The following is a 27,888-nucleotide window of genomic DNA, read 5'->3' as shown; positions in this document are numbered from 1 at the left end:
TATCCATAATAAATGCCATTTAAGCCAAAATAATGTTGCTGCAGAAAAAGCCCATTTTCTTTTTAAAAACAGTTCTTTATATGAAGCATTATGTATAATTTGTTCTCTATCTGTTTATTTAACCCTCTGGGCGGCCAGGGTTTTCGCTAAGAAAGCACAAATTGACCAAAACTACTATGAGAATTAAATTATTTTTATGATTTTAATGTAGAAACTCTACTGGTATTTCATACCTGGATTTGTTTTCTTTTGGTATATTGCCTTAATTTTGTTGACATATTTTAATATGCACATATATATACCTTCTTACAGATATCACAATAAATATTCTAGGCCGTATATATACGGCCTTGCCGCTTAGAGGGTTAAAAGTACTAAATTTTGAGTTATTGAGATCCACTGATTTTTTTTCCTCCCCTTTAACAGGATTGGAATATTAACATTAACTATCGATTCTTCACTTTCTGAGCTAACATCTAAGAAGCTGAAAAATTTTTCAAAAGATATAATATTGGACATAATTAAGGATTTAAAGGATGCTGATTTAACTGCAGATACATCTGAATACAACTCCAGGGGAATTCCTGAGAACAGGAGCATAGAATCAAATCTTAAGACTAGTGAGAACTGTAAGAATATTGATACAACAGCAAATACATCTAAATCCAATTCCAGGACTAACGGAAATGTAATTTCTAAAAATCGTAAAAGAAAATCATCTCTCAAAAGTAGTGCTAAACATAAGAGTACTGGTATGTGGTATGTTTGAGATTCTCTTTTTTTATTGTGTTTTTATTGTTATGATATAATTACTGTATTTACTCTCATATTTTTCCTCCTCATGTATTTTTCAACATATATATCAAAATCTTCTTGTTTTTAGTAACAACATACAAGATATAAATAGCCGGCAAAATACAATGTGTAGTAAAAAAGTAGTATTGTATTTAATAAATGTAACTGGTTTCATTGAACCATAGAATATAAGAATGTTAGTATTTATATGCTTTTCATGCTGCTAAGTTCACCTTTTAACCCATCCTTATAGGAAAAAGCACAATTTTTTTCCCTCATTATTTAAAATAATAATAATAAAGCAAGGTGAGACATATGTTTTAGAACATTCTAGCATTTAAATTCTTTATTTGGTAGACTTATCAATAAATAAAACAAAATGAACAAATAAGTAGACAAAAAATAAAACAAAGTAAAATAAATTTCTATTATACTTTTATTAAAATTCTAACTTAAAGCTTTCATGACTATCATTCTATTAACACCAATCATAAAAACCTGTTGCCCCCTTTTAAATTTTCTAGGCTGTTTTTCTATATTTTTGATCCATTTGAAAGATGCATGTAAAAATTATTGCTTCAAAATTATTAGCCAATTCTTAAAAACCAAACTTATCAAATTTCTACATGCATATTTCTTCAAACACCGATTTTGCAGGTTCAAAGTGTAGTTGCAGGATATGGTAAAATAACTGCAGTTACTTTATTTAGCAATTAAATTTTAGTGCTTTGACAACAGATTGGTTTATTTTCTGCATTTAGAAAAAGGTCTTTTTAATGCTAGTAGCTACTTGTGTTGATAAGAAAATTGGATCCTTTCTTATTATCTACACACTATATTGCCAAAATGTATTCCTGGGGCAACTCAGCTATGTGTGCATGCACAGCAGATGAGTGCCAATTTAACCTGCAAAATCGGCAGTCATCAATGTTTGTTTTTGTATCATTGAGTTTTTTTCCCCTCCTGTGTAAGGGATTAATCATAATGGAGCTGTGGAGTTTGCCAGCTGATAAAGAAGAAGACATTGCATTTCTTTAGAATATGGTATTTTCCCTAACAGAAAATATTGAACTTCAGAAAATGTAAAAATTTGCATTCCATGAAGTTTTACTTCATAAGTGATTGAATTTTATAAATGAAAATTTAGGCACTGATGGTCAAATCTGGGCAATTCTATGATTTGTTTTTAAAGTGAAAAACAGATTACTGTATACATGGAAACAGCAATGTGTTCAATGCCAGTTTTTTGCAGCTGTCTGATTTTTTAAAAGCAAGTTGCATTATACATCTGGAGAATGACAGTGTGCTCAGTGCTAAGTTATGTGTTACTGCAATTGTCTGATGTTTCAGGCATCTTGGATTTTTCATGTAGTAACTTGCATTATAGATTGTCTTTTTGGGACAAATTGATGCTACATAATTTCACAGATTTTGATGAAATGTTATCCATAATTTTAATTTTGGATATGGTTTTTCAAGATTTTGTTCTTCATTTTCCACTAGTTGCTCTGCATTGTGTCCATTCCAATTCATAAATCCATAAGTAATTATTGATAATCACCCTGTCAAAATAATCATCGTTTGACTAATCAAGCAGAGCACTTTTTCCTTTTCAGTTTTTGTTCAGCTGTCAAATATTTAGGATGATCTTTGTATGTAATATTCCCAGTTTCTTGTGTAAAATCATATAAAGAGTTATTTTTCATAAATTTAATTCTTTGGGAAATATTTTAGCTGTTTGTTAATATTCTGCAACCAAAAGGGCATATGAATGATATTTTTGTTGATGCCATGTGGCTGAAGGCTTACTTTCACATCATCAGTCATGTCCTCTTCCTCCTTTTAAAAACAATTAACATGGTATTAATTGCTGTGTATTAGACTTCTCTACATATAATCCTGATATCTGGTCCCATTTTACCAAATTTTGATTGAAAAAAAAAGTTAAATGCCTTATTAACACATTGTTATCTATTTTGGGTATTGTCAGAGATTCCGAGTTTTTTATCACATCTACTGGTCTGCTGGTAGGTTACCTAATCTCCTGGTTTTTAATATTTAGCCTTATTAACTGATGAAAATGTTTTCCAGAAATAAATGAAATTTATTGAATTAATGAAACTAAATTAGGGAAATTCCATTTTTCCGCCCCTAATAGTTTTCAGAATAATTTTTTTCATGAAACTTTTTTTCATCTGAATTGTGTTTTTTATTACATTTTATTGACCTTATCAAATTTTATTTGATCTGAATTGCCTTAATTTGTTGTACAAATTTGTACAAATTTAAAAAAAATAGCCAAGGAACATAAACTATCGAATATCTGTATATTATATATCATAATTGTCTTTAAAATTGTTGAATAACCTGAATTATGCATTATAATATGAATGAAAGTCAATTTGGAATTCCTTTGAAATGGTGTTGCCAAACTGTGTGAAAAACCTCCCAGTTTTCTCACAAAAATCTCTCAGTTTTTAAGATTTCCAAGTTGGCAGCTATGGCATATCATGAAAATATTTTTACTGAAGACAAATCTTGTCGTAGTTATAAATCTTGCCTTTTGATATCTTGCCAGTATTATCAGGAAGAGAGATACATCTACTCATAAACTTTTGAACAGATTATGCATTATCATCACAATAAAGGTCTTGTACGGGTAACAAAAGAATCGCTGCAAAAGAACAGTTATTTTAAGCAACGCATGCTGTTACATTATGTTTAATGGTTTTCTATGTGTTCTGTGTTCTTAACTGAAAATGAAATTACACATATGACTTGCCTCTGAAGATGTATGATAATAATTATTTTTCTGTTTAGAACTTTTCAGTTGAATGTATTATAATTGGAAGATAAAATTTATTTTAAAATTTAAGAGGTATAATGAATAAAAAAACAGTACATGTGTGTGTTGTTTAATATATATGTAACCAACAAATTTTGTCTAATCTGTTAAGTAACTTTGTCAGTATTTGTTCTCATTTCAAGTTTTACATATTGTTCCATAGTTTACTACATTTAATGTCTTTACGTATGTTGCTTTATATCACATCGGCGATTTTTTTTTTTTTTTTTTTTTTTTTTTTACATTTATTGAAAATCAAGAGTTTGAATTCAAAAATGCAAGAGAGAGGAAACATGGTCAGATTAAATTGTTGGTGATTTTGTGGAAAAAAACTGATTTCCCATGAAAAGTCAGGATCTTTTTATGTAATCAGCAATACTTTTTCTTGTAAAATTTTTAACATTTTTATATTTAAAAATTTTGTGTTACTTATATGATTTAATACATATGGCAACTTTTGCTTGATCTTTAATGAATTTTGCACTTTTCAAAACCTCCCATCTCAATAGTTTTTCAATTAAAAATTGATATTTTCTTATTTCCTGGGAGATAATCAAATTTTATTTAATTATTAAAATATATACATATATATAAATGCAACAAAAGATTTTCAACAAAATAACTAAACGAGCAGACAGCATTTTTTTAGAAGTTAGCTAAATATATGTAAATAATTATTTGAATTTTTGGTCCTAATTTTTTAATTTTGTTTTTCATAGGATAAAATTTTAATTTAATACAATTTTCAATAATTTTCTTATATTGTAAAATTATTTTGTAAATATGTTACATATAATCAGGTGACTTGAATTAACTTAGTTGAGTTAAAATATTAATTTAGATTATATTAAATCGGATTTTCTCTCAAGTAGCCAGGGACGAAACATGATTCAAATATCCTAAATTGTTGGTGATTAAAAGGAGAAAAAGCTAATTCCTGTTGAAAAGTCAGCCTTTTTCCATGGAAACAACAATAATTATTATTAATTTTTTTCTAATATGAATCTTTAATTCGCAGTAATTTCTATTGTTACAATAATTTTCTAATTACTACAATTTTTACACTGCTTTTTTCGAAGGGATAATCTCTCTAGTTTATTTATTATCTATTTATCTATATATATATATGCTGTGAAATTTGGGTGACTACCTCTGTTTTTTAACATGTAGTTCAAACTAAAACCAAATTATAATGACATTTACAAACAAATGTTAACTTTTTAAAATTTTTGTATTTTAATTATACATTATTTATTCATTGCATTCCTACCACATTGACATTTGTAATTATTTCTTTAGGCCTGTCTGAAAAGTGTGAAACTTTTAGCAAGAAATTCATGGAGAGGAATCCCAATTTTCTAAATAGAGGTAATTTAATTGTAAAGTTATAAGAAAATAAAGGAAAAAACTGAGGTTAAAAAATGATATATTAATGTAAATGTAAACAGGAAATAGTATGATTTAGGAAATGCAGTATGTATTGATGTTATAAATACTGTGTAAAAATATGGCTTGACAAAGGCCTGATAAAACCAAAATTCTTGAAATTTTAAAGCTTTTGATTTGAAGTTATTGAATATAAACTGTTTAATAATCCCTATTTTGATGAAAAACCAATCTGGTTTTTGCATTGAAGTACTCAGTAATAAAATATTTCTTAAATAAGTTTTCACAAAAATCCTTTTTAATTAATTATTAACTAAATTAATTAAATAACAGATGCTTAATTTTATTTCAGATGATGATAGCGAGTCTGATGTGTCCATAGGATCTATGAGTTCAGTTCATACAAGTGATTTGTCATCTTTTGATGATGTTATTAGTTTTTCTTCTGAAGACGAGTTAGGTAACAAGGAAAGAAAAAGGATATCCATAAATGAAGGTAATTTGAAGGATTGCCTGATACATATCCACATACTTAGTATATGTAAAATGGGGAAAAAAAAAAAAAAAAAAAAAAAAATTATTGTAAGCTACTTTTATAAAATAGTGTGTAATAAGAAAATAAATAACAGATAAGCATAAATTAATAGATTAATTATTCCTGTTACTGCTTTTTAAAACTTTTTTATTAAATAATTTTTAGACAAATATAAATTAATAGATTGATTGCTCCTGTTACTGCTTTTTAAACTTTTTTTAATTAATTCTTCCTTTCTGCATTCTAAAATTAGTTCTTTAGCTATCTAATGTTGTTTTGGTAATTAATAATTTCTTAGATAGTGCTTAGTTAGTATTTCTTTCTTATATAGTGATAGTATAAGGTACCAGAAGTGGGCGCAGCCCGATCCACCTAACCGAACAAGTTGGGTCTTACGGTCATAACAGGCATTTTCTCTCTCCATTCAGCATGCCTTTGTGGTGTAATTGTTAGCACACATGGCACATATTCGTAAGATCCAGGTTTGAGTCCAAACGAGGACATTGCCCATTTCTTCAGTTTCCTGATGTCAAAAAATTTCTAAAGTTCTCTACAGTGGCGCCCGAACTAAAAGGTGGTAGATGATGATTCTTCACCACCAGGATTTGGCAATTGGGTCCTCTAATCCCTAGTTGCCTTTGAAAAGGGGGAGTATATGAGGTTTTTTCTCTCTCCATCCAGCATGCCTTCATGGTGTAACGGTTAGAACACTCGGCACGTATTCAAGAAGTCCAGGTTTGAGTCTCAACAAGGGCATTGCTCATTTTTCATGTCCCTTGCTTCAAAATAACTCAATGAGTCTACAGTATTAGTTATTTATTTCTTAGATAGTGCCACTGAAACACTGGTTAAATGTGTAATAAATACAAATAAGAAAGAACTCATAAGTGAAAATGGTTTCATTAATTACCGTATTTGATGGCATATAAGATGCACCCTTATTTAGAAGGCCCCCACACACAAGGATAAAAAGTTTCAATCATCCGCGCTATAGCGCGGTACCACTATAACTTAAAATGTGGTTTCTGTTAGTTCTCACATTTCGTAAAAGCCAATTAAACAATCGTTGAATGCAGTTACCAAACATATTTTTATTAAGGAAAATTAACAAATGCTAAGCTATTTTGAACATAATATGTAAATTTCAATAATGAATAAATGAATGAACAACAAGTAATCAAACATAATACAAAATAAAGCAGAAACAACAAAAAACACAGATTCAAAGAAAACGTTGCCTATCATAAAATTAGACTAATCAGTTTCAAAACCATAAAAATCCTTTTCACTATCATCATCATCAAAAACGAGAATATCGTCATCACTACTGTTTCCGTCACCGCTAGTATCACCTTTTTCGAATAATGCGTCGGCTTCTGTTCCATCAAGAGCATTATTGATTCTGCACTTCTTAAAGGACTTAACAATTACTTCAGCCTTTACGTCCTCCCAAGATCTTTTTACTCACTCTCACAGAGGGCCGCGTCATTCTACCTGAGGGTGTGAGTTCATGATATGGGTCTCCTATCCACTTGTTCCATCGTTCATCTTTTTTTAAACAAATAGTTTTGAGCACCGTTACCGACACGTGTGTCGGCTGAGTCAAAGAAAGTCTACGTAAAGAAAGAAAGGGCTCCATAGACGTAATGTGACCGTCGAACTTGTTCGAACTTCGACATCAGCTTCGAGCTTTGACGCTTTTTGGCGACAGATATTTTACGCATGCGCAAAATAATTATGGCAGATGTAGAAAAAGTTATGTGTGTCTAGATCTCTATCCGGGCTAAAAATAACATTCAGTATTGAAAGTTAACATGTGTCCTTCACGTATAAAACGCAGGTAACTTTTTTGAGACCAAATTTAGGAAAAAAAGTGCGTCTTATATGCCGTCAAATATGGTAATTCAATAGACTACTAAATTTTTAAATTCATTCCTATTTTACAAAACAAAACCAGGAATGGCCCTTAAAAGAGTAATTTTTTATGAATTATTCAGCTGTATAAATTGCAAATGTCACACAGCATGGCCGTAAAATAGTCATCACTCTTATTAACGGATCTCCACCATGCTTTCATAAAATATGGTTGAAACCTTTGCCATGCACTACTTCACATGTCGCGCAAAATCTTTAGCTTCATAATTTCTAAGTACGATTCATATGTTTAAGTATTTGTACTGTCTACGGGATTGACAGATTTTTTTTTTTTTTTTGGTGATTTACAATTCGATGATCATATCCCGATCAGCCTAGCCTCTTAAGGCCATTCATGTCTGATAATAATTAAGGCAGGTAATTATTTAAGTTGCATTGCATCATCTCTTTACTGAAGTATTAGCTTTATAAAATAAAGAATTTAATAGCTTTCATATTCAGATGTGTAATAAAATGGTAGGAAAAAGAAGTGATTTAAAATGATAACCAATTTTTATTGTAAAAAGTAAATATGTAATTGAAACCAGTAGATTGCTTACTACATGATTATCATTGTTTTTAATTGTTTGTGTTATTTAAGTCCTTAAGGCCATTCGTTTAGTTAGTAGAAGAGTTTGTGTTATTTAAGTCCTCTTAAGGCCATTCATGTCTGATAATAATTAAGGCAGGTAATTATTTAAGTTGCATTGCATCATCTCTTTACTGAAGTATTAGCTTTATAAAATAAAGAATTTAATAGCTTTCATATTCAGATGTGTAATAAAATGGTAGGAAAAAGAAGTGATTTAAAATGATAACCAATTTTTATTGTAAAAAGTAAATATGTAATTGAAACCAGTAGATTGCTTACTACATGATTATCATTGTTTTTAATTGTTTGTGTTATTTAAGTCCTTACAATGATTTCTTAAAAAAATATATAACTCTTCATCATGCTTGTTCAAAGTTATATAATTTTGAGCAGAGGTTTCAAAACTTTAATCTTTATCCCAGATATGTTTTTTGTTCAACAACTATTAACACTCATGTGATAATAGTACTTATGAAGAAATATTGCCAAACATCATTTTTTGAAAGGTGAAGAGAGGTAACATACCACTGTGAGATAACTGTTGTTGCAGAAAATGTAATTATGTCATATCATAAATACACCGAATTGAATTGCTAAAATGTATTTGGACTATATAAGAAGATAGACCGAGTTGCATTGCATCATTAAGACATTAATTTTGTCATATTAAAATATAATTATGCTATGCTTAAAATTTAATTCCATCATCAGTAAACAATAAATATTGTGTCTTTATGCATAAAGAAAATTAAACAGTATTTAGTTATATCATCAAATTATACGGATATCTGGGTTATATCACTAATCTATATGAACTTAAAAAACACATCAAAATATATGAATTTAGAAAATTTACAAATATAAATTAAAATACAAATATTTGTAATAATGGCATTTTGCATTCAAAGTAATTGATTGCATTTATTATTTGATATTGGATAACTGCAGATTTTTATGAGGGTCTGACATGTTGACTTTTAGTGTTGAAATAGAAATCAAGCAGTAATAATCAGGCAAAACAATTTTGTGTCTAGAATTCATTTATATAGATATTTCTAAGCTGATTCTGATTTTTGAAAATTACATACGTACTGAATTTATTTATGACTTCTAAGATCATCCTTCAGAATTACTCTTTCAGTTTAGTGTTTTAGTTAAGAAGATTAATTCATAAAATTAAATGCCTAGAAGGATCTAGTAGAAAAATGGACGGATAAGTGCAGCAGTTTTAAAATGGAGACATGAATTTATGGGGTCAAGCAATTAACAGCTGCAAAAGATTCTGTTGTCTAAGAAGTCCCCAAATCATGAATTATTGGTAAATTAAAAACATAATAAATATAGCCTTTGTTTTGAGAGGCCTGCAGAAGTTTGGATGATGAAGTGGCCTTCTCCATTTACATATCCACTGTTGGGTGAAGAATAAGATAAGACTTATTAGTTGGAAATTTGCGGTTTAGGAAGGAAGAAAAGACTCATAGGGATCTCAAGTTGAAATGGCAGGCCTCTATAAATGGGTAGGGTACTAAGATTAATTATTATTATTATTTTAATTTTTAGTTGCATTTACTACATGTTTTAGCAAGTTTTACTTTTGTAATTGACCTATATACATTAAAATCTGTCATAACTGGTAATAACAAAATAACAGTGCTTTTGAAGGTGTAAATTTATATCTGAAATGTTACTACCTGGTGTTACAAGTGGGAAGTTGGCAATGAATTGCGAGACTTTTATAAGATTTGCTGAGAAATGTTCAGCTGTGACAGTACTTGATATTATGAAGCTTCATTGTATGCACAGCGAATTTTTAAAACTACAGCGACGATCTTTTAAACAGGTATACATTTTAAGTTATATCATCACGCTAAGAAATCTGTAGATTTCATGTAATGCTCCATACAGCTCCTTATATGACACTATGTTTAATTTGTTGTAAAATGTTGTTTAATTTTGGTTTTCAATATCCTGTGTATGTGCTTTAATTTTAAATATCCTGTATGATTTTCAGTATTATTTATTTAATTGTGACTGATACATCCAAAAATATGAGTAATAGAATTCACATGCTGCAGTTTTGGCATGTGGCATCACAAAATATGAGCAGGTAAGTTACAGAAATACGTATTCAACTAGTATCCAGAAAAGTCTATTTGGATTTGGCGAAGTCCTGTTGTTGCAGGTTAGAATGATTCTGTTGTAATATGTTTCATACAGAAAAATTACATTTTTATCTTACAGATCTCCTAACATTTGTGAGTCATTATCATCGTCTAATTGATCTCTTTATTAAAAATTGTTTTTACTATGAGAATCAAACATCTTTCAATTATTGCAGTATAAACATTAGTAAATTAAGCATATTATTTTAATCTTGTAAGCAGTATACAGGGCTCGCATGGTCCTTAAAAGTCCATAGTTTTTCTTTCCCCCCCCCTGGTTCTTAAAAGACCTTAATTTCAGCCAAAACCAGCAAAAGATCCTTTATTTTACTCATCCAATATTCTGTTTTTTTTTACGACTTTTGAGTGTTGGATAATGTTGTGTAATTTGAAGAAAAAGGCTACAGGGCGCTGTTGCTCGCTTAGTTGTAAGAGAATAAAGTTTGTTCATGTTGAAGGCGGCGGCCTAAGAATACGCTCTGTATATAGTAATTAAAATATTGTTTAAAATGTAAAAGTGTTAAAATTAGGAAACCCACTGAACCACCATCATCTGATTTGGAGATGCACAAAATTATTAGATGGTGCATCGGCGTAAGGAATTAAGGCTTTGTGAAGATTTTAGGTGTTCGATCCAAGTGTTTCGATTTCAATGGATATTTCATATTCAAGTGACAATGGAATTCCAAATAAAGGTAGGGAAATCTTAAATTAATTATTTAGTGATTATTTGTAGTACATTAGTAAGTATTTATTATTGCTGTCGTGGGTGTATTTAAATTAAATAAAATGGAAGAGAAGTTAGATAGATTGAAACGTAAACGTTCCACATTGAGATCGTCTGTTACTAGGTTAATTAAAGTGATTGAAGATAAATTAAAAATTGAAGGGGAGGAAAATTTGATTAAAGAATTACGAGAATTCTTTGAATTATTAACTGAAAAGAAAAATAATTTGAGAACGCTTGATGATGAAATACAAGAGTTAATTGATGTTAACTTAATTGAAGAAGATTGTAGTATAAGCGAAGAATACAATGACAAATGTATAATTGCTTGTAGTCAAATTAAGCAGTTTCTAGGTACGGTTACCGCAGTACCGCCAGCGAGGAATCCCCAAAGTTCTGATTTAAACCAGTCTAGTGGTAATGGAATTTTGCATGTAAGTTCCAGTTCTAGTGGGAATAGTACGCTGAAATTACCAAAATTAATGATTGATAAATTTTGGGGAGACCCCAAACAATGGAATGAATTTTGGAATAGTTTCGAAAATTCGATACATAAAAACGAAACGCTTTCAAAAATACAAAAATTTGTATACTTAAAAACATTCTTAACGGGACAAGCTTCGAATGTTGTGTCAGGCTTTGAGTTAACAGAAAGTAATTATGATAGATGTGTAGCATTACTAAAGGACAGATATGGTCGAAAAGACCTGATCATTAATTCATTCATGAATAAAATTCTCAATTTAGAAGCCGTTAAAAATTCTGCTAACGTAAAGGCTTTACGTAAATTATATGACGAATTAGAAGTTTCGATTCGTAATTTGGAAACTTTAGAAGTAACTTCTGGCTCATATGGACATTTATTAATTCCAATATTATTAAAATTAATTCCGGACGATTTAGTTTTGGAATTTAATCGGCAAAGAGGATCGAAAGATAAAGTTGAAGTTTCAGAATTAACACAATTTATTAAAACGGAAATAGAATGCAGGGAAGTTTCAAATCTAGTATTAAGCGAAAGGAAAAATCCTGTGCCTCCGCGAGTCGATCAATCAAAATATGAAACTAGAAAATATGTAAAAAATACACCCACGGCTGCATTTCATACTGCAGTTAACCGAAAATGCATCTTTTGTGATAATTTGCACGAGTCATTTAAATGCGAAGTGAATGTTTCTGATAAATTAAAGAAACTAAGATCCGAAAACCGCTGCTTTTCTTGTTTTAAAAAATTCCATACATCAGAAAGGTGCAGAAATAAAACTAAATGTAATAAATGTGGCGGTATGTATCACAATGAATCGATTTGTACTAATAAATCCCTTGTAAACAAAAAGTTGGAACAAGGTTATTCCAAAAATGAAACTGAATCTCTGACTTTGAATTCTGAGGAAAGAAATAAAGTTCAAAACTTAAAATTGATCGCTTCTGTTCCTCAAGGTGATAATAATAATGACTGTAATGCCAGGGAAATATTATTACAAACTTGTACAGTTTATGCTTGTTCTAAGTATAAATCAAAATTAACTAGATTAATTCTTGATCAAGGCAGTCACAGATCCTTTATAACGAAAAAATTGGCCGACCATTTAAAACTTACTCCAATCCGTTATGAAAGACTTTCTGTTTATTCATTTGGTGCGACGAAGGCAATGAATCATTCCTATCCGGTCGTTGAAATCGAAATTCAGAATTGGAAACAAAATAATAAAATAAAAATTGAATGTTTGATCTCGGATGTTATTTCCTCCGCGTCCATCAGTGTGCCTAGTAAACAAATTGCAGACTTCATGGAGCATATGGGGTTGCAGATCGCCGATTGCGCAAGAAAAAATAACATAGATGTTGAGATATTAATTGGAGGGGATGAATTCTGGAATGTAGTTTATTCTGAAAGAATTAAAATATCTGAAGGGTTGTACGCAGTCAGTTCTGTGTTTGGTTGGGTTGCCGCAGGAATCGAGAAAAATAAAACAACAAAAATTGTTCTGAAAATTTAGCGGTAATGACAAACACTGTTGTGTTGAAAGATTTAAAAGGTTTTTGGGAATTAGAACATATGGGAATTAATGATTCTGATGATTATTCCGATATTGACTGCGAAATAGTAGACCAGTTTGAAAGAAATTTTCAGTTTAAAAACGGAAGATATGAGGCAAATTTAATCTGGAAATACAGTCCGAATAATTTAGGAAATAATTTTGAGGTAGCTAAGAAACGATTCGCAAACCTTCACAATAAACTAAGTAAAACTCCGGAGATTTTTCGGGAATATAAAAATATAATTGAGAACCAGATATTAGAAGGAATTGTGGAGGAATGTCCAAATAATGATACAAATTTGGGATATTTTATGCCGCACCGAGCAGTGATACGACCTAGTGAAACTACTAAGGTAAGAATTGTGTACGATGCTAGCTCAAGGACAGAGGACACGAATTCGTTAAATGACTGCCTTGAATCGGGACCTAATCTAAATCCAAATATACTAGACATTATGTTAAATTTTCGTAAGTTTAAGATAGCGTTTTGTGGAGACGTTGAAAAAGCCTTTTCGATGATAGGAATTGCTGAAGGTGATAGAAAATTTCTAAAATTTCTTTGGTTTAATGAAAATAATGACTCCTTTAAGATTATGCAAATGTGTCGCGTAGCTTTCGGTTTGACTATATCTCCTTTCATTTTGGCCGCCACTATAAAATATCACATTCGAAAATATAAAGATAAAATGCAGGACAGTTTCCAAATGTTAAATTCTTCTGTCTATGTCGATGACCTATATTTTGGAGCAGGAACGGTTGAAGATGCATATTGGTTATCTGTAGATGCGGTTAATATATTTAAGGATGCTGGGATGAATTTCAGAAAATTAAGAACTAATTCTAAAGGATTAAACGATTTATGGGTCTCAGATGGGATTAAGGAATCAGACAACAAATTAACTAGTGAATCGAATTTCTTAGGCATGATTTGGAATTCCATTGAAGACAATATAAAGTTAAATTTAAAAAATTTAATTGACTTTTCTACTGGAAACGATTTTGCTACAAAAAGGAAACTTTTGCAAAGCATCGCCCAAATATACGATCCATTTGGATTTATTGCACCCTTTGTTATTCGGGCAAAAATTATTATGCAAGAAATCTGGTGTTCCGGTTCTGACTGGGATGAGGTCCTTCCTGCAGAGATTAAGGACAAATTCAACATTTGGCGGGAGGAACTTAATGATTTAACTGAAATATCGATACAGAGAAATTTCTTTGATGACGATCCAATGAATATAAGCCTTCACCTATTTTCGGACGCTAGTCCTAAAGCATATGGGGCCATCGCATATTTCAGATATTGTACGAGTGATTCTAAAATTAAAACTTCCTTTATCATGTCGAAATGCAGAGTTGCACCTTTAAGAGCAATCACGCTTCCTAGTTTAGAGTTAATGGGAGCACTCGTGGCTGCTCGAATGTATAAATATTTGAAAAAATTGTTTGGTGATTTAATTGAGGATGTTTATTTTTGGGGTGATTCCGAAATCGCCATTACTTGGATTAAAGGTTCGCCAAATAATTGGAAACCATTTATCGCCAATCGTGTTACAGAAATACAGAGTATATGGAACAAAAAATTGTGGAACCACTGCGAAGGAAAACAAAATCCTTCCGATTTACTAACGCGAGGAATTGGTGCTCAGTCACTAGTTAAGAATGATCTGTGGTGGCATGGGCCACACTGGTTACGTTTTCCTACTGAAAGTTTTCCGAAACAAAAGAAATTACAACCAAATTCAGAATCGTTGGAGTTAAGGAAAAGTATTATTCTGACTGTACCTGTGATTAACAATGAATCCCCAATTTTGCATATAGAAAAATTCAGTTCTTTAGGAAAATTACTTCGAATTACTGCCTATGTATTTAGATTTATTGGGAGGCTTCGGAAAAGGTCTACAGGGAATGGACCTTTAAGTGCTTTTGAGATTAAAGCAGCTGAACATTATTGGGTAAAAATTACGCAACGAGAATCGTATCAAGCGGAAATAATTAAGTTATCAAATAAAAAATCAATTCTCGATTCTTCCATCTACTCCCTTAATCCAAGGCTTGATGAGGAGGGAATTCTTCGGTTGAAAGGTCGCATTCAATTTGCAGACTGTCACGAGAATTTAAAACATCCTATTCTATTACCCTCAAAATGCAAGTTTACCGAGTTGATCATCATGGACTCGCATGAAAGGGTATTCCATGCTGGAGTTAATTCGACACTAACTCAGATCAGAGACAAATATTGGATCATTAAGGGAAGACAGCGTGTTAAGACTACCATCAGAAAATGTGTGATATGCATACGATATAGTGCTCGTCCTGGAGTACAGGATATCGCTCCACTTCCTCCAGACAGAATCCAAGAGTCGCCTCCATTTGCTGTGAAGGGGTTGGACTTCGCCGGTCCATTTTTTACGAAAGACAGGCAAGGTAAAGTTTACATGCTGTTGTTAACGTGTGCGGTCACTCGTGCCTTACATATAGAGATAGTAACTGATCTCAGCACTGAAAGTTTTTTGCTAGCTTTCCGAAGATTTTTAGCTCGCCGAGGACTGTGTACCACCGTGTACTCCGATAATGCCAAGACTTTTAAAAGAGCTGATAAAGAACTAAAATATATTTTTAAAACTTTGAGTGACTCATCTGTGAAAGAATTATTTTCTGCTAGAGGCATAAATTGGAAATTTATTATTGAGAGGGGTCCATGGTGGGGAGGGTTTTGGGAGCGTATGGTACGAACCATAAAATCCAGCTTATGCAAAATTATTGGTCGAGCATCCCTTACTGTGAAAGAGCTTGAAATCCAGGCAATGATTAATTGTATACCAATTACCTACGTGTTTACCGATCCCAATGAACCTTCTCCACTAACACCCTCTCATTTTCTGGTTGGTAGACGATTGCTATCTCTGCCTGCTAATAAAATAACATCAAATAATTTGACTGGGTCAAGAAATTCAATTATTAAACGATATAAATACCATCAAGATATTTTAAATCATTTTTGGAAGCGTTGGAGATCAGAGTATCTTTTTAATCTGAGATCTGCCAATATTTGTTCTCCACACTCTAACGCATCTCAGTTTAAAATCAACGATATTGTCTTGATTCATGACGACAAACATCCCAGAAATCTTTGGACAATAGGTAAAATTTTGGAATTAATGCCAGGCAGAGATGGTAAAATAAGATCTTGCATAATTAAAACACCTACTGGTACCTTAAAAAGGCCTATACAATTGTTATATAATATGGAACTTAACTAATGTTTGTATTTTGTATTTTTAGGTTTGATTCTCCTGACCTTGCTGATAGGTATCATTTAATGTTTTGTAAAATTTTATGTGCTTATAATTATGTATGCATGTTTGTTATATTTAACCATTTCTTCAGGATTTATTGTCGAAATATTAATTGAATATTCTAGAATATATTATTGAAAGATGAACTCTCCACCGAGTTCAGGTGGGGAGTGTTGTGTAATTTGAAGAAAAAGGCTAGAGGGCGCTGTTGCTCGCTTAGTTGTAAGAGAATAAAGTTTGTTCATGTTGAAGGCGGTGGCCTAAGAATACGCTCTGTATATAGTAATTAAAATATTGTTTAAAATGTAAAAGTGTTAAAATTAGTAAACCCACTGAACCACCGTCATCTGATTTGGAGATGCACATAATTATTAGAGATAAACATTTTGGAGGAATCTTTTTTGGCAATGTATTAACAGATATGTGTTCGATAGATTAACATTTGAATTCTTTCCTACTTCTTAATAAAAATGGTAGATATTCGAGTTTTAGAAGCACAAGGCCTTGCTTCAAATTGAAACATAAACATTTTGAAGTACAGTCAAAAGTTGTTAATCCGGACTCGTCGGGACTTCTGCAATTCCGGATTATAGATCATCAGTTTAAATCTCATAAGATGGCATGCAGAAATTCTAAAATTAAAAATATGAAACTGTAATTTATGAAATAAAGAACAATTATGATCTAAAGGGTATAAAAATTTACAAAAAAAAAAAAAAAAAGCTTAATATTTATTTATTTACTTTATTAAACATTTCTTTCAATGTAAGTTGTTTAAGTTGCTTCATTTTATGTGATAATACTTTCTCTTTAATTCTATAAACAGACACAATTTCTTGTTCAGTTACAAAGTTCCGCTGTTCAAGTCCCGTTAATTGTTGCGCCGAGAATACCAACTAATTTGTCAATCGAAATTTTTTCATTTTCACTAACCTCTCCGTCACATTCTTCATGTCTTTATCCATTTTTTGCAGCAATTCCACTCTTTGTTTGATGGACATCGAAACATACTTTCGTTTTGTACGATCCTTTGGGAGCTCCAAAATCGGAAATTCTATTTGACATAATCGAAAGTTCAAGTTTACTTTTATAAAATTGCTCTTACAGTCTGCAAAAAATAATAAGCGAATCCAATTCAAAGATTAAGGAACAATGCAATCATCAACATTAACTGAATTAGATAATTTTAGCTTATACCCTCCGTTATACATAAAACCCGCATGCGAGAACGTATTCTGCACTTGCGCACACGCATATGTGCAGTCGTAAAGGTCTTACGCGCACGCGTAAACGCCTATGCACATGTGTCAATGCGGCGCATGCGCAGAAAGTTTTTAGCTTTGAGGTCCGGATTATGAAGGTCCGAATTAACGACTTTTGACTGTAATTGTTTTTTTTACGAAGAGTCAATAAAATATTATTTAAGAAACGTCTTTTCTCTTTTTGGGATATAAGTTCTTTTATTATGCAATGCTAATTGGTGACTTGTCAAAATTTTGATAATTTCAAAATTAGTTTATATACAAAAAATTTTTTTGGATATTTGCGAAATTTTTTTTACAAACATAACAACATTGACAAATATAAAAATACTGATAATAATAAAATTAAAATTATATTTAAGAAATAACATTAAAATAAAGCATTTTTATTTTCTGCCATATTTTAAAGTAACATTACTTTCCATTTTGATTCTAAAAAATAAGCAATGTAATAAATGCTATAAAGCACAGTTTATGAAAACTTCTCAGACAAAACAAAAATGCTACTGTAATTAAGACACAATAACACGCTGAATAAATACTAATTCAGAAGTCAAAACAACAAAAATCAGCGTTATATTTACAAAATTTTCACAGGACTAGATTCGATGGTTTTACCGAACCACCATCTTCAGCTGCAAAACCGCATTTGCGAATCTAGTCCTGTGAAAATTTTGTAAATATAACGCTGATTTTTGTTGTTTTGACTTCTGAATTAGCTACTGTAATTATTTAAAAATAAATTTCATATGTCCTTTTTTTTAGTATTTTTTCATGTTAAGAGTTTTTTTTCCCATGTAATTGTTTAAAAATATTTAAATGTGTATCAGTTTTTCCCTGAAAATTCATTTGATTCTTTCTCCACTTTTCTGAATTTCTTTTTCGAAAATCTTCTGGCTTTTTGCCTTTACAGAGTGAGTAAGGATTTTAGACCTTGCATCTCAGAAGGTCTAAAAGCAAATGTTATTAATGTAAATAATATATAAGTTTATTAATGTTATTGCATTCATTTATTATTATAATCAATTGAAAATATAATTAGATTAACATTGTAGTTCTATATATTTTTTCAGTAATGATTTCATGAAAATTTTGATAGACATTTCTGACCATATGCTTCTTTTTAGCGAACACAAAATACTTCCGTGGCCAGCTTTATGATATTTATGAAGCAGTGTCGAGAACACGACGGAAAGCTACCTAAGGTAAAATTAATTTTTTAATTCAAAACTACAGTCCAACCTCATTAGCGGATGTCCCTGGATAGTTGATAAACCCACTTATTAAAGCATATTTTTTTTTTTATCCTAACCAAATCTTATCTCTAGTCTAAAACTGAGTAGTGCAACAGCCCTAGTGGGCTGAGGCCAGCAGTGCTCCGAAATGTGCTTTCTTGACTGTGGGAAATCTTATTTCATTTCCATGTTATATATACCTGTTTAGTCACCAAGATTTTGATTTCAGCTACAGGTCACATTGAAGTAGCAATGTTTAAAAAAAATTTTTTTTTTTCCACCAGAAAGAAAAATAAAGGCTATAGTGATCGATTTTTATTCAGGTCGTGATAACTCCCTGTTTCAGCTGATAATCCTAGAGTATAAAACATGTTTTTTAATTCAAAATAATTTTGTAATTTCAGTTTAATTAGTAAATTTTCCTAAGAAAGAATTTCATTGTTGTTTGCCTTTCGACTTCATTTGTGACATTAGGTGATGTCTGTAATCAACAAACACTGCATTAAATAATAATAATAATTTTAAAAAATCAAAAGAAAGAACTTCAGTTGGGGGGAAGAAAGGATTTTTCAACTATATTTAAATTTGAATACTGATGCAAACAGAATATGTTTGTTGGGAAGATTCTAGGAAAATAAATGGAGAATTAACAGTTAAATGAAATCAAGTAGAATTTTGATTAGCTGTGAGAACTCTAACTATCTTGAATGATCCAAAACTTATTTAATAGAATAGTGTCAACTTTTTTTCAGCAAGATTTTCTGAAATTGTGTACTTGAAATTCTGAAAATAAATGCACAAATACTTCTAACATTTTAGCATACTATTTCATCAGAATTGTTCAACTCGATGAAATATGTTTTCTTCATTTAAACAAATAATCCATGCAAGATTTTGTTTCATGGTAAGAAGAATGTTCATTAAAAAAAATTAGGATAAACATACTGTGCCAAAATTTACACATTATGAAATTTTGTTAAATTTCTTGTGTGCAATTTTATGAAATGTTGAGTTTAAAAAAGAAAAGAACTTTCCTTTTACTTTCTTCCCCAATCTTTTTTTTGGGGGGGGCATTAATATTTCTGTAACTCTATCAACTGATGCACAATCATGCTAGTTTTTGATTTAAAAAGTTATTCACAAGAAAAACAGCAGGATATTCTTATATAATGACCTTTAATTAAGACTGGCTAATTTTCACATTTTCCATTCCTGTTTCATTGTCATTCTCAGCTTCACTTTTATCACTGCAAATTTTATTGTTTTCCAGATCAAAAGTGCAAATTATTTCTTTCTCTTTGTCACTCAATATTTGAGAACTTGTTTTGCTGTTTTTTTACAAAATCCATTTTGAAACATGATTTTGAGTGATAGCTTCACATCACTATATTCTGTGAAACATGTCTGTAATTTCAGTATCAGTCAATGTCTGATTGTTAGTATTGTTTCTATCTTTAACATAACATGTCAATGACTTTAACATAACTTGTCAGACAGTACCTGACTGTTTATGTTGCTTCCGTCTTCAACCTATGTAAACATCTCTTTTTACTTTACTTGTTCAGGAGGAGGATCATTAAATGACCAGTCATTAAAAAGAAAGGCTACAATCACTTGATTAATTAGAGAAGATAATTCACAAATGGTACTGAATTTTGTTGTACCCTTTCTAATTCTTAAAATTGATTGTGTGAACACAGTTAACAGAGACTGTGATAAAGCTCCAATTAATAGAGTTTCTACTGGATATACCTCCCCTTACCTTTTTTTAAACAGGATAGATAGTATTTTTATAACTGAGGCTTGCCAAAACACTGTTGAATCTGGTTTCAAATTCCATGCAAAGCATGAAACATTAGTGTTATATGTCAGACGTCTTTCTGAACATTAGTGATAGAGAAAGAGAGTTTTAAGCTTGAAAGATTTCTTTTCATGCTGTAAATCAAGATGGAGCTTATTTCATGTGTTTTATCTTAAAATTCCAGTCATCGATTTTTAATTGCTGTGTTATCAAGAAATTTATTGCATACTTCTGGATCTATGTAGATGTTAGTAATTATAATGCTTAAAATGTTTTGAAGTATTTGAAAAATATTTTGTTTCTTTTCTTGAAATATTTAATTCTTCTTAGGACTATGGTTATTAGTTTGTTTCAAATATTTGTATCCATTCCATATTAACAAAATTTGGTACTTTTCCGTTTCGCCGCCACAAATGCCAAGTATACTTTATTGGCGAAAACACACAGTATATACATAAAAAGTGTTGACAAATGTTAGTTCTAAGAATTTTTTATTTTGAGGGCATAAATATTTCAACGTCGTTGAAAATTTTGTAAAAAAAGCCAATGATCAAAGACAATAAATTTGTAAAAGATGTTAATTTAAGAATTTACTATGCTTTCTTCGTACAACATCCTGATTCGCCGGTTCATATCACGTGACTCCAAGTGATATCATCTCACGTAAACTACGCTACAAAAATCTATTCTCTCAGTAATTATCTACAATAATCTTAATTTGGAATACAAGTTTAAATGTAAGAATTATTTCAATTCGTACGAATAGCTAATAGAAATTAAAACTGCAGTACTTTACTTCGCTAGTGCATTCTCATTAGAATTGATGAATTTAATCCTTGACTTTGCCTTTTCTATATTTTTGCCATCGGGTGAGCAGTGTGATTGCATCCTAATTGACTTAATTACCTCCCACGAATGGCTTTAGGACATAAAATTGAACTATCTGGTAAAAATTCTATGTAATGGTATGCAGTATTGAAAGAAAGAATCAATTTGATAAGAAATGGCAGCAACTTGTTTTGAAAATGTAAAAGGTTACCAGTGAGGATATTTCAGTTGGCATCAGTTGTACCATTACTGGCGACTTTATCGCTTGCGCCGGCAAAATGGAAAAGTACCCAAAATTTTTTATTATAGGGTCTGGAAAATCAGAGAAAATATAAACTGTTAAAAATAAAAATAAAACTCTTGCCAGAAAGGCAGGGAAGTTAACAACAAATCCTAAAACGATAAAAAGTTTGTTTTAAATATTGTCCTTATTAAAAAGAAAACAATGAAGGGTTTATTATTGTAATCTTTATTTTTTTCTTGCAGGAAGTCTTTTACCTATCTCCTATTAATGTAGTTAAGAAGTAAGAAAGTTATAGTTAAGAAAATAATGTAGTTAGAGAGATGATTTTAATGTTTATAATTACTAAAGAAATGGCAGATAGTCTAAAAGTACTTACGTATTAACACAACTACCTTTGCATACTTTGGTGTTTTTTACAGATGGAAAGTTACTTATTAGGTGGAAGTTGGTAATTTTCATGAATTTTTTTAGAAAGATTCCCAAACTATCGATATTTATCATAAGCCAGCAAACATTATCAGAGTATGAAAAGAAAGCATACATCAGCAATTTAAAATGCAAACTTTATTAAATAAAATTGTATGATAAGTTAAAAATGATAAATAAAATAAAATACTTATAGTTTTCTCGATATCGTCCTGTAATTTTTTTGCTCTGTCCTTCTTTGTTTTTGCTTAAAAAAATAGAGAAAACTGCACAAACCTGGCAGTGCACTCAAGTTTGGCATTGTTAACAGGACATCTGTCAAACACATCTAATCATTATTCCTGCAGAGATCTTATCACAACTTTCTTCCACTGAGGGCAGCTTCACATGTGAACATTTTAAAATTGAGTTTAATGCAAAAAATATCACAATTTGTGCATAAAAATTGTTCAAACTTGAATATAACAAAACGAATGGTTATGAAAATGGCAACATTACTTGACTGAAAGATTGTTTTGAGCATGGTTGCCTGAAGAATTTTTATGCTCACAGTTGCAAGAGTTCAGCACTTTCTTGGAGAGGGGATTACTTGGCAACTTCTAATATGGTGGTTGCAATACTGTGTAAGTACTGTCTGAAAACGCATATAAAATGGTGCTCATAAAATGCCTGGAATAAGTTCTGAAATAATTATATTAACAATTTTTTATTGAATTTTAAATAACTAACAATTGTACACTGCAGCTAACATTAATGATTATCTTTAGGATGTAAACTGTGCCATTACTGGCTTTTAAGTACTCAGAAAATTTATCTAGTGGACGTTAATCAATAAAAGCAGCTGTACAGTTGATTGTTTTCTGAATCTGTTAATAGAAGTATGTTTGTATAAGTAAATAAATAAAAGATTTAAGTTGAATCTATTTAACTTTTCTTTTTATATTTCTCTCTAGGTTTTGACATCTGGTAATACTTGAGAACCTTGATTTTTGGAAGCATCATAGTTTGAATATGCGAATGCAAATTTTATTTAAGTTTTGCGTGTGATCAGGGCAGGTCACAAGTTTATGTTGAATTTTAGGACTAAGGATTGTCTTCCTATTATAACTATAATGTAAATATTATTATTTACTGCAGTTTTTAATGATAACAAATTTATATATGATTAGAAAACTTTTTATATACCATCTTCAAGGAACAGAAATATATTTGTATACGAAAATATATATATATATTTGTTAACTGATCCTATTCATTAAGTTGGCTGCTAAAGTAAATAACATATTTCTGAATGAAATTAGGAATGATATAAATTAGTATATTGAAGTACCAATTAAAATGCAAAAAATGAAAAATTTTTTTTTTTTTTTTTTAAAGTGATTGCTTAGAATATAGTATTGCTTAACTGGCATATAAATTTTTTTGTAAAACATGAAATTTTGCATTTTCAATGCTTATATATATTTTTTCAACTTTTTGAGATTTTATGCAGAATCTGAAGTACTTGTACTGTAAAAGAAAGTCAATAGTGATACATATCTGAAAATAAGTATATTAGAAGTATAAAGAGATTTTCTAAGTTTTGTAACTTTTGTAGCTATGAAAGAAATTCATTCATTAGTGAAGAAATGTGTTATGTTTTCTTAATAAATTAATGTATGCATATTGTTGCATGCTATGAGTTTGTAGCTGTCTCTTTGAATAATCACTCCATATGAGCAGGAAGAAATTGACAGTTTATTATAAATAATAATGATACATAGCAAAATAAATAGCTGTAAATCGCTCAAGGAGTATGTGGATATTGAGCAGTTCCTCCTTATAGTACACAAGAAATATAAATTATTGAAATCACTCACAGAGTAAACTCTTAAAATGCAATTTAGCTAACTTTCTTTTGACAATTTACTTGTTTTAGTGTATTTAGTTCTAGCTTTCAAGAATATATGATGTAGTATGGGCATATGGAAACTTGATCATAAGGTATCAAAATGTGTCTACTCAAATCTTCAAACAAGTTACAGTAGGTTAACAAAAACAGCCAAATATCGCCAACAGTAGAAAAAAAAAAAATTGTTGCCAAGGTTTTTCGAAAGAATTTTTGCCCATATCCCACATTTGAATTGAGCTGTTTTTTAAGTTAAGCATTGTTGGGTATAAAATTAAAAGATCTGCATTTTTGAACACAAAGTAATGATCTGTATACAAAATCCATTTATATACAAAACATGGTCATAAATTTAATTATATACAAAATGAACCCTGAGATTATCTATCTAAAAGCAACAAATGAATAGCAAAATCGAACCCTAAATAACAGTAATATTAAAACAATAATGGAATCAAATGAATTTATATAGTTACAGACTTCTGTATATTTGATTATGGCAAAGCATGGGAGGGCTGTTTGGCTAAGGTTTGGGGAAACTAGCTTGAGTCCGTGTTACACATTGTAAATAATTACAAAAATTTATAACAGTATGGTAAATTATACTATATTGCTTTCTTAACCGCAGCAGTTTCAGTGTACCTAAAACCACGGGCTGGGTCAAATTGACCCCAATTGATAAAAACCCGTGTTGTTATGGTAAAAGTATGCTGTAATTATTTGGCAATGTTATTTATTCATTTTTAACATTAAATTGTTATAATAAGTGATAAAAAATAATATCTGAACAATATTCCATATTGTATACAGTTAGTAAAATATACAGACAAAGACAAATTTAATAAAAAATATTTAGTTTCTTACCAATCAAGATTTCCTACACAGTTCATGCATATTTTGTGCAACTTCTTTTTATATATTTTGTACACTTTCCACATATTGGTATTTTACAGTCAGAACAAGTATCTACAATTTTGTTTCTACACTTGAAAGCTTGGCAATGAACCCTTTTTTGCATCTGTGCAGATTCTTCATTAGTATCCGCTTTTGTCTGTGTATCTGACCTTGTACTTTCTTTTATGAATATACGCACTACGCAACTCTTCAATGAGTTGTTGAAGATATTCTTTCCTTGTAAGTTTTTTTCCAGTATAAAATCCATGAATTAATCCCAGCAAGATTAAGAATATTGTAGAATACATGAACTGGCCACCTCCTTGATCCTGCCTTCACAGAATATTTCGAAGCCATTTGGTCAGCAATTTCAACACCAAATTTTGATGATATTAAATGATATTGTTTCTGGAGGCCTTTTTGGGGGGTGATTATTGTCGATATCAACTGTGGGATGAAGGGAGATCAATAATAAGACATTTTTGCTGGTTTTTCCCTGATAAACTGTCAGAAGTTATATCATCATGCTCCAGTAGCAATGTATCGTATAATGGCATCTTTACTTTTTTCACAAATTCAGGTACTTCTTTCCAGTTTCGTTTCATCGTTCCAGTTAAACTAGTGTTCTTCATTTTTAACATTTGGGATAGATTTAGTGTAGTGAAAAAATTATCTGTGGTGATAATTCTTCCTTTATTTTGGAAAGGTTTTATCAAATGCAAAACGACGTTATTCAGAGAGGTATAGGTTTTCAGGACGTTCCTCATCTTTACCCAAATATGGAAAAACATTGAGCACATATTTACTATCAACATCAGCATCAAGCCAGAACTTGATACCAAATTTATTTGGTTTACTTGGCATATATTGCGTGAAACGACATCTGGCTTTAGACGGAAACAGCTGTTCATCAATAGTTATGTAGGGTTTATAGCTAGCAAGTTATCGAATTTTCAATAAATTTCTTCCAAACTTCAGAAATGAAACAGAATTTATCTGTTTGAAGACATTCAGATCGTGTAGTTTTTTTTTTTTTTTTTTTTTTGTCAAATTGCAGAAATTTCATAAATCCTCTGAATCTATCTCTCGCCATAGCATCGCGGAAAAAAGGTGGATCCTAAACCACAGAATATCAAGCTCTAGATTATTTGCACCGTATATACCTCGAGCATACAGAATTGATATAAAAGCATCTAGTTCGTCTAAAATTATTGACCATTCCTTTTTTCTCAGTTGCCGGTGAGCTTCTTCCTCTGCACAATTTTTTATATGACGAAGCATAGGCTCATTTATAAGTAGCTTCCATCAAGTAATTGCATAGCCATTTTCAATATTTCGCTTTGCATAACTGGTTGGTGCACTCTTTTCTTTGAAAACATTATGTTGAGCAGTTCTTCCATGCAAACAATTTCCAGAGGTGATGCTTTCCCAACATGTTCCATCATTTGTAACAAAAGTTCCAAAGTTCATTTCATCTGGATTTGAATCTGATAACTTTTTACATTTATTTACACATTGTTTTTCTTCCCAAAAGTGGTTTTTCTGCATGTACAGGAAAATTAGAAATGGTATCTTCATCCGAGGAAATATTTTCTTCATCTGGAGGCACATATTCATCATTGCTGAGAACAATTTCTTCATCATTATTGTTTTCAGATTCATTTTCCAATAATTGTAGCATATATTCGAGGGTCTTGCTAACAGTTAATTTATGCTTATTTCTTCCAACCATTTTCACCTACGATCAATTTTATCTCTGAGTGTAAACAAGGTGGCAAAAAGCGAACAGATGGTACACTCAAACTATCTCCAAGGCAATGTGAACAACCAGTTGTGCAGTCATAAAGAACCAGATGTGCACCCATTAGACTACCACATTGGCTATAGTATTGCACCACTTCCATTCAATAGCCCCCCCCAAAAAAATATCGAAGATAAAAACATTCCTTGAATACGCTAACCAGAGGCATTTTTCTCATAGGGAATGATAATGGGAGGGGAGGGGAGTCTGCAACAATGGCTACTACTAGGACAAAATTCTCAGCTGCCCTTCTGTTATCAGTAACAATCTACTGACCTTGAAGTATTGTTCCGCTTGCATCTGGGAAAGGGAAAAAAGACTGCGTTTCCCATTCCTAGGAAACGTTGAATTGCAAATTTAGTAGTTGTGATTATAATAGGGTCAAAATGACCCATTCTGCTGTTTTAGATAAAAGTATTAATAACAAAAAAAAAAAAAAAAAAGATAAGTATTTAACATATCATATTTTCATAGATTATTATTGGTATAAAAATAGGAAAAGTCAAGAAATTTTTTTCAATTCTGTTAGTAACTTTTTGAAAAAATCGGAAACAAAATTGCTTTTGGGTCAAAATGACCCTATCCGCGGTTCCCTAATGGTACCAAGAAAGTCAAAGCAGCTATTTTCTAAATACCAGTTAAAAAGTACATTCAGGGACTTGATAATATGGTTTTAAAACTGCTTATACAAATCATTTATAAGATAATCTGCTATGCAATAATAAGAATGGACTGGAGACAGCTACTAACTTTATTCATTATTGGCACATTCAAATGTGATGTGTACTTATAATTTTGAGTTAGATTCATAGTGCATTTTAAAAATACATACATGTTGTTTGTTCATTTCTTTGGCACATTAAAAACATTTTTCCCATTTTGATTTGTGTTCTTTCTTCATATTATATATTTTCTAATATTTCATGCAGATGAGAAATATGAAACTGTGTCTTAAAAATCCTTAGGAATTATGAAAAACTGAAGGACTTGGTGGGAAACAGCTATATGTCCCCCAAACAGTAATTTTACAGAAAAGGATCAGTGAAAGCTTCTTTTAAAACTGGGATGCCTAACTGGATTTTACTTGTACTTAAATGGCATATATATTGTTAAGTACTTGAAGAATGCTATGGAATACTGCACTTCTAGTGATTTTAAATGAAAATAATATAAACAAAGCTGTAGTACATATGCTTTGGACTGGTGGTCCAA

General features: G+C 30.7%; 1 protein-coding gene across 1 annotated transcript in view; it reads left to right on the top strand.

Moving 5' to 3' along the window:
- Nucleotides 1–27,559, top strand: part of LOC118179404 (uncharacterized) — a 61,837-nt gene extending 34,278 nt beyond the window's left edge. Inside the window, exons 3-7 of the mRNA XM_085827005.1 lie at nucleotides 427–752; nucleotides 4,940–5,008; nucleotides 5,379–5,522; nucleotides 18,687–18,764; nucleotides 23,047–27,559. Of these exons, the coding sequence (XP_085683131.1) occupies nucleotides 427–752; nucleotides 4,940–5,008; nucleotides 5,379–5,522; nucleotides 18,687–18,763 (616 nt within the window). The 3' untranslated portion in view covers nucleotide 18,764; nucleotides 23,047–27,559. The remainder of the gene's footprint in view (nucleotides 1–426; nucleotides 753–4,939; nucleotides 5,009–5,378; nucleotides 5,523–18,686; nucleotides 18,765–23,046) is intronic.
- The last annotated feature ends 329 nt before the right edge of the window (nucleotides 27,560–27,888 follow it).

This window comes from Stegodyphus dumicola, chromosome 11 (genome assembly GCF_044657685.1).
Source record: "Stegodyphus dumicola isolate Sdum_Otavi_A_Nest chromosome 11, ASM4465768v1".
Lineage (NCBI taxonomy): Eukaryota > Metazoa > Arthropoda > Arachnida > Araneae > Eresidae > Stegodyphus > Stegodyphus dumicola.
This window is presented reverse-complemented; position numbering and strand designations above follow the sequence as displayed.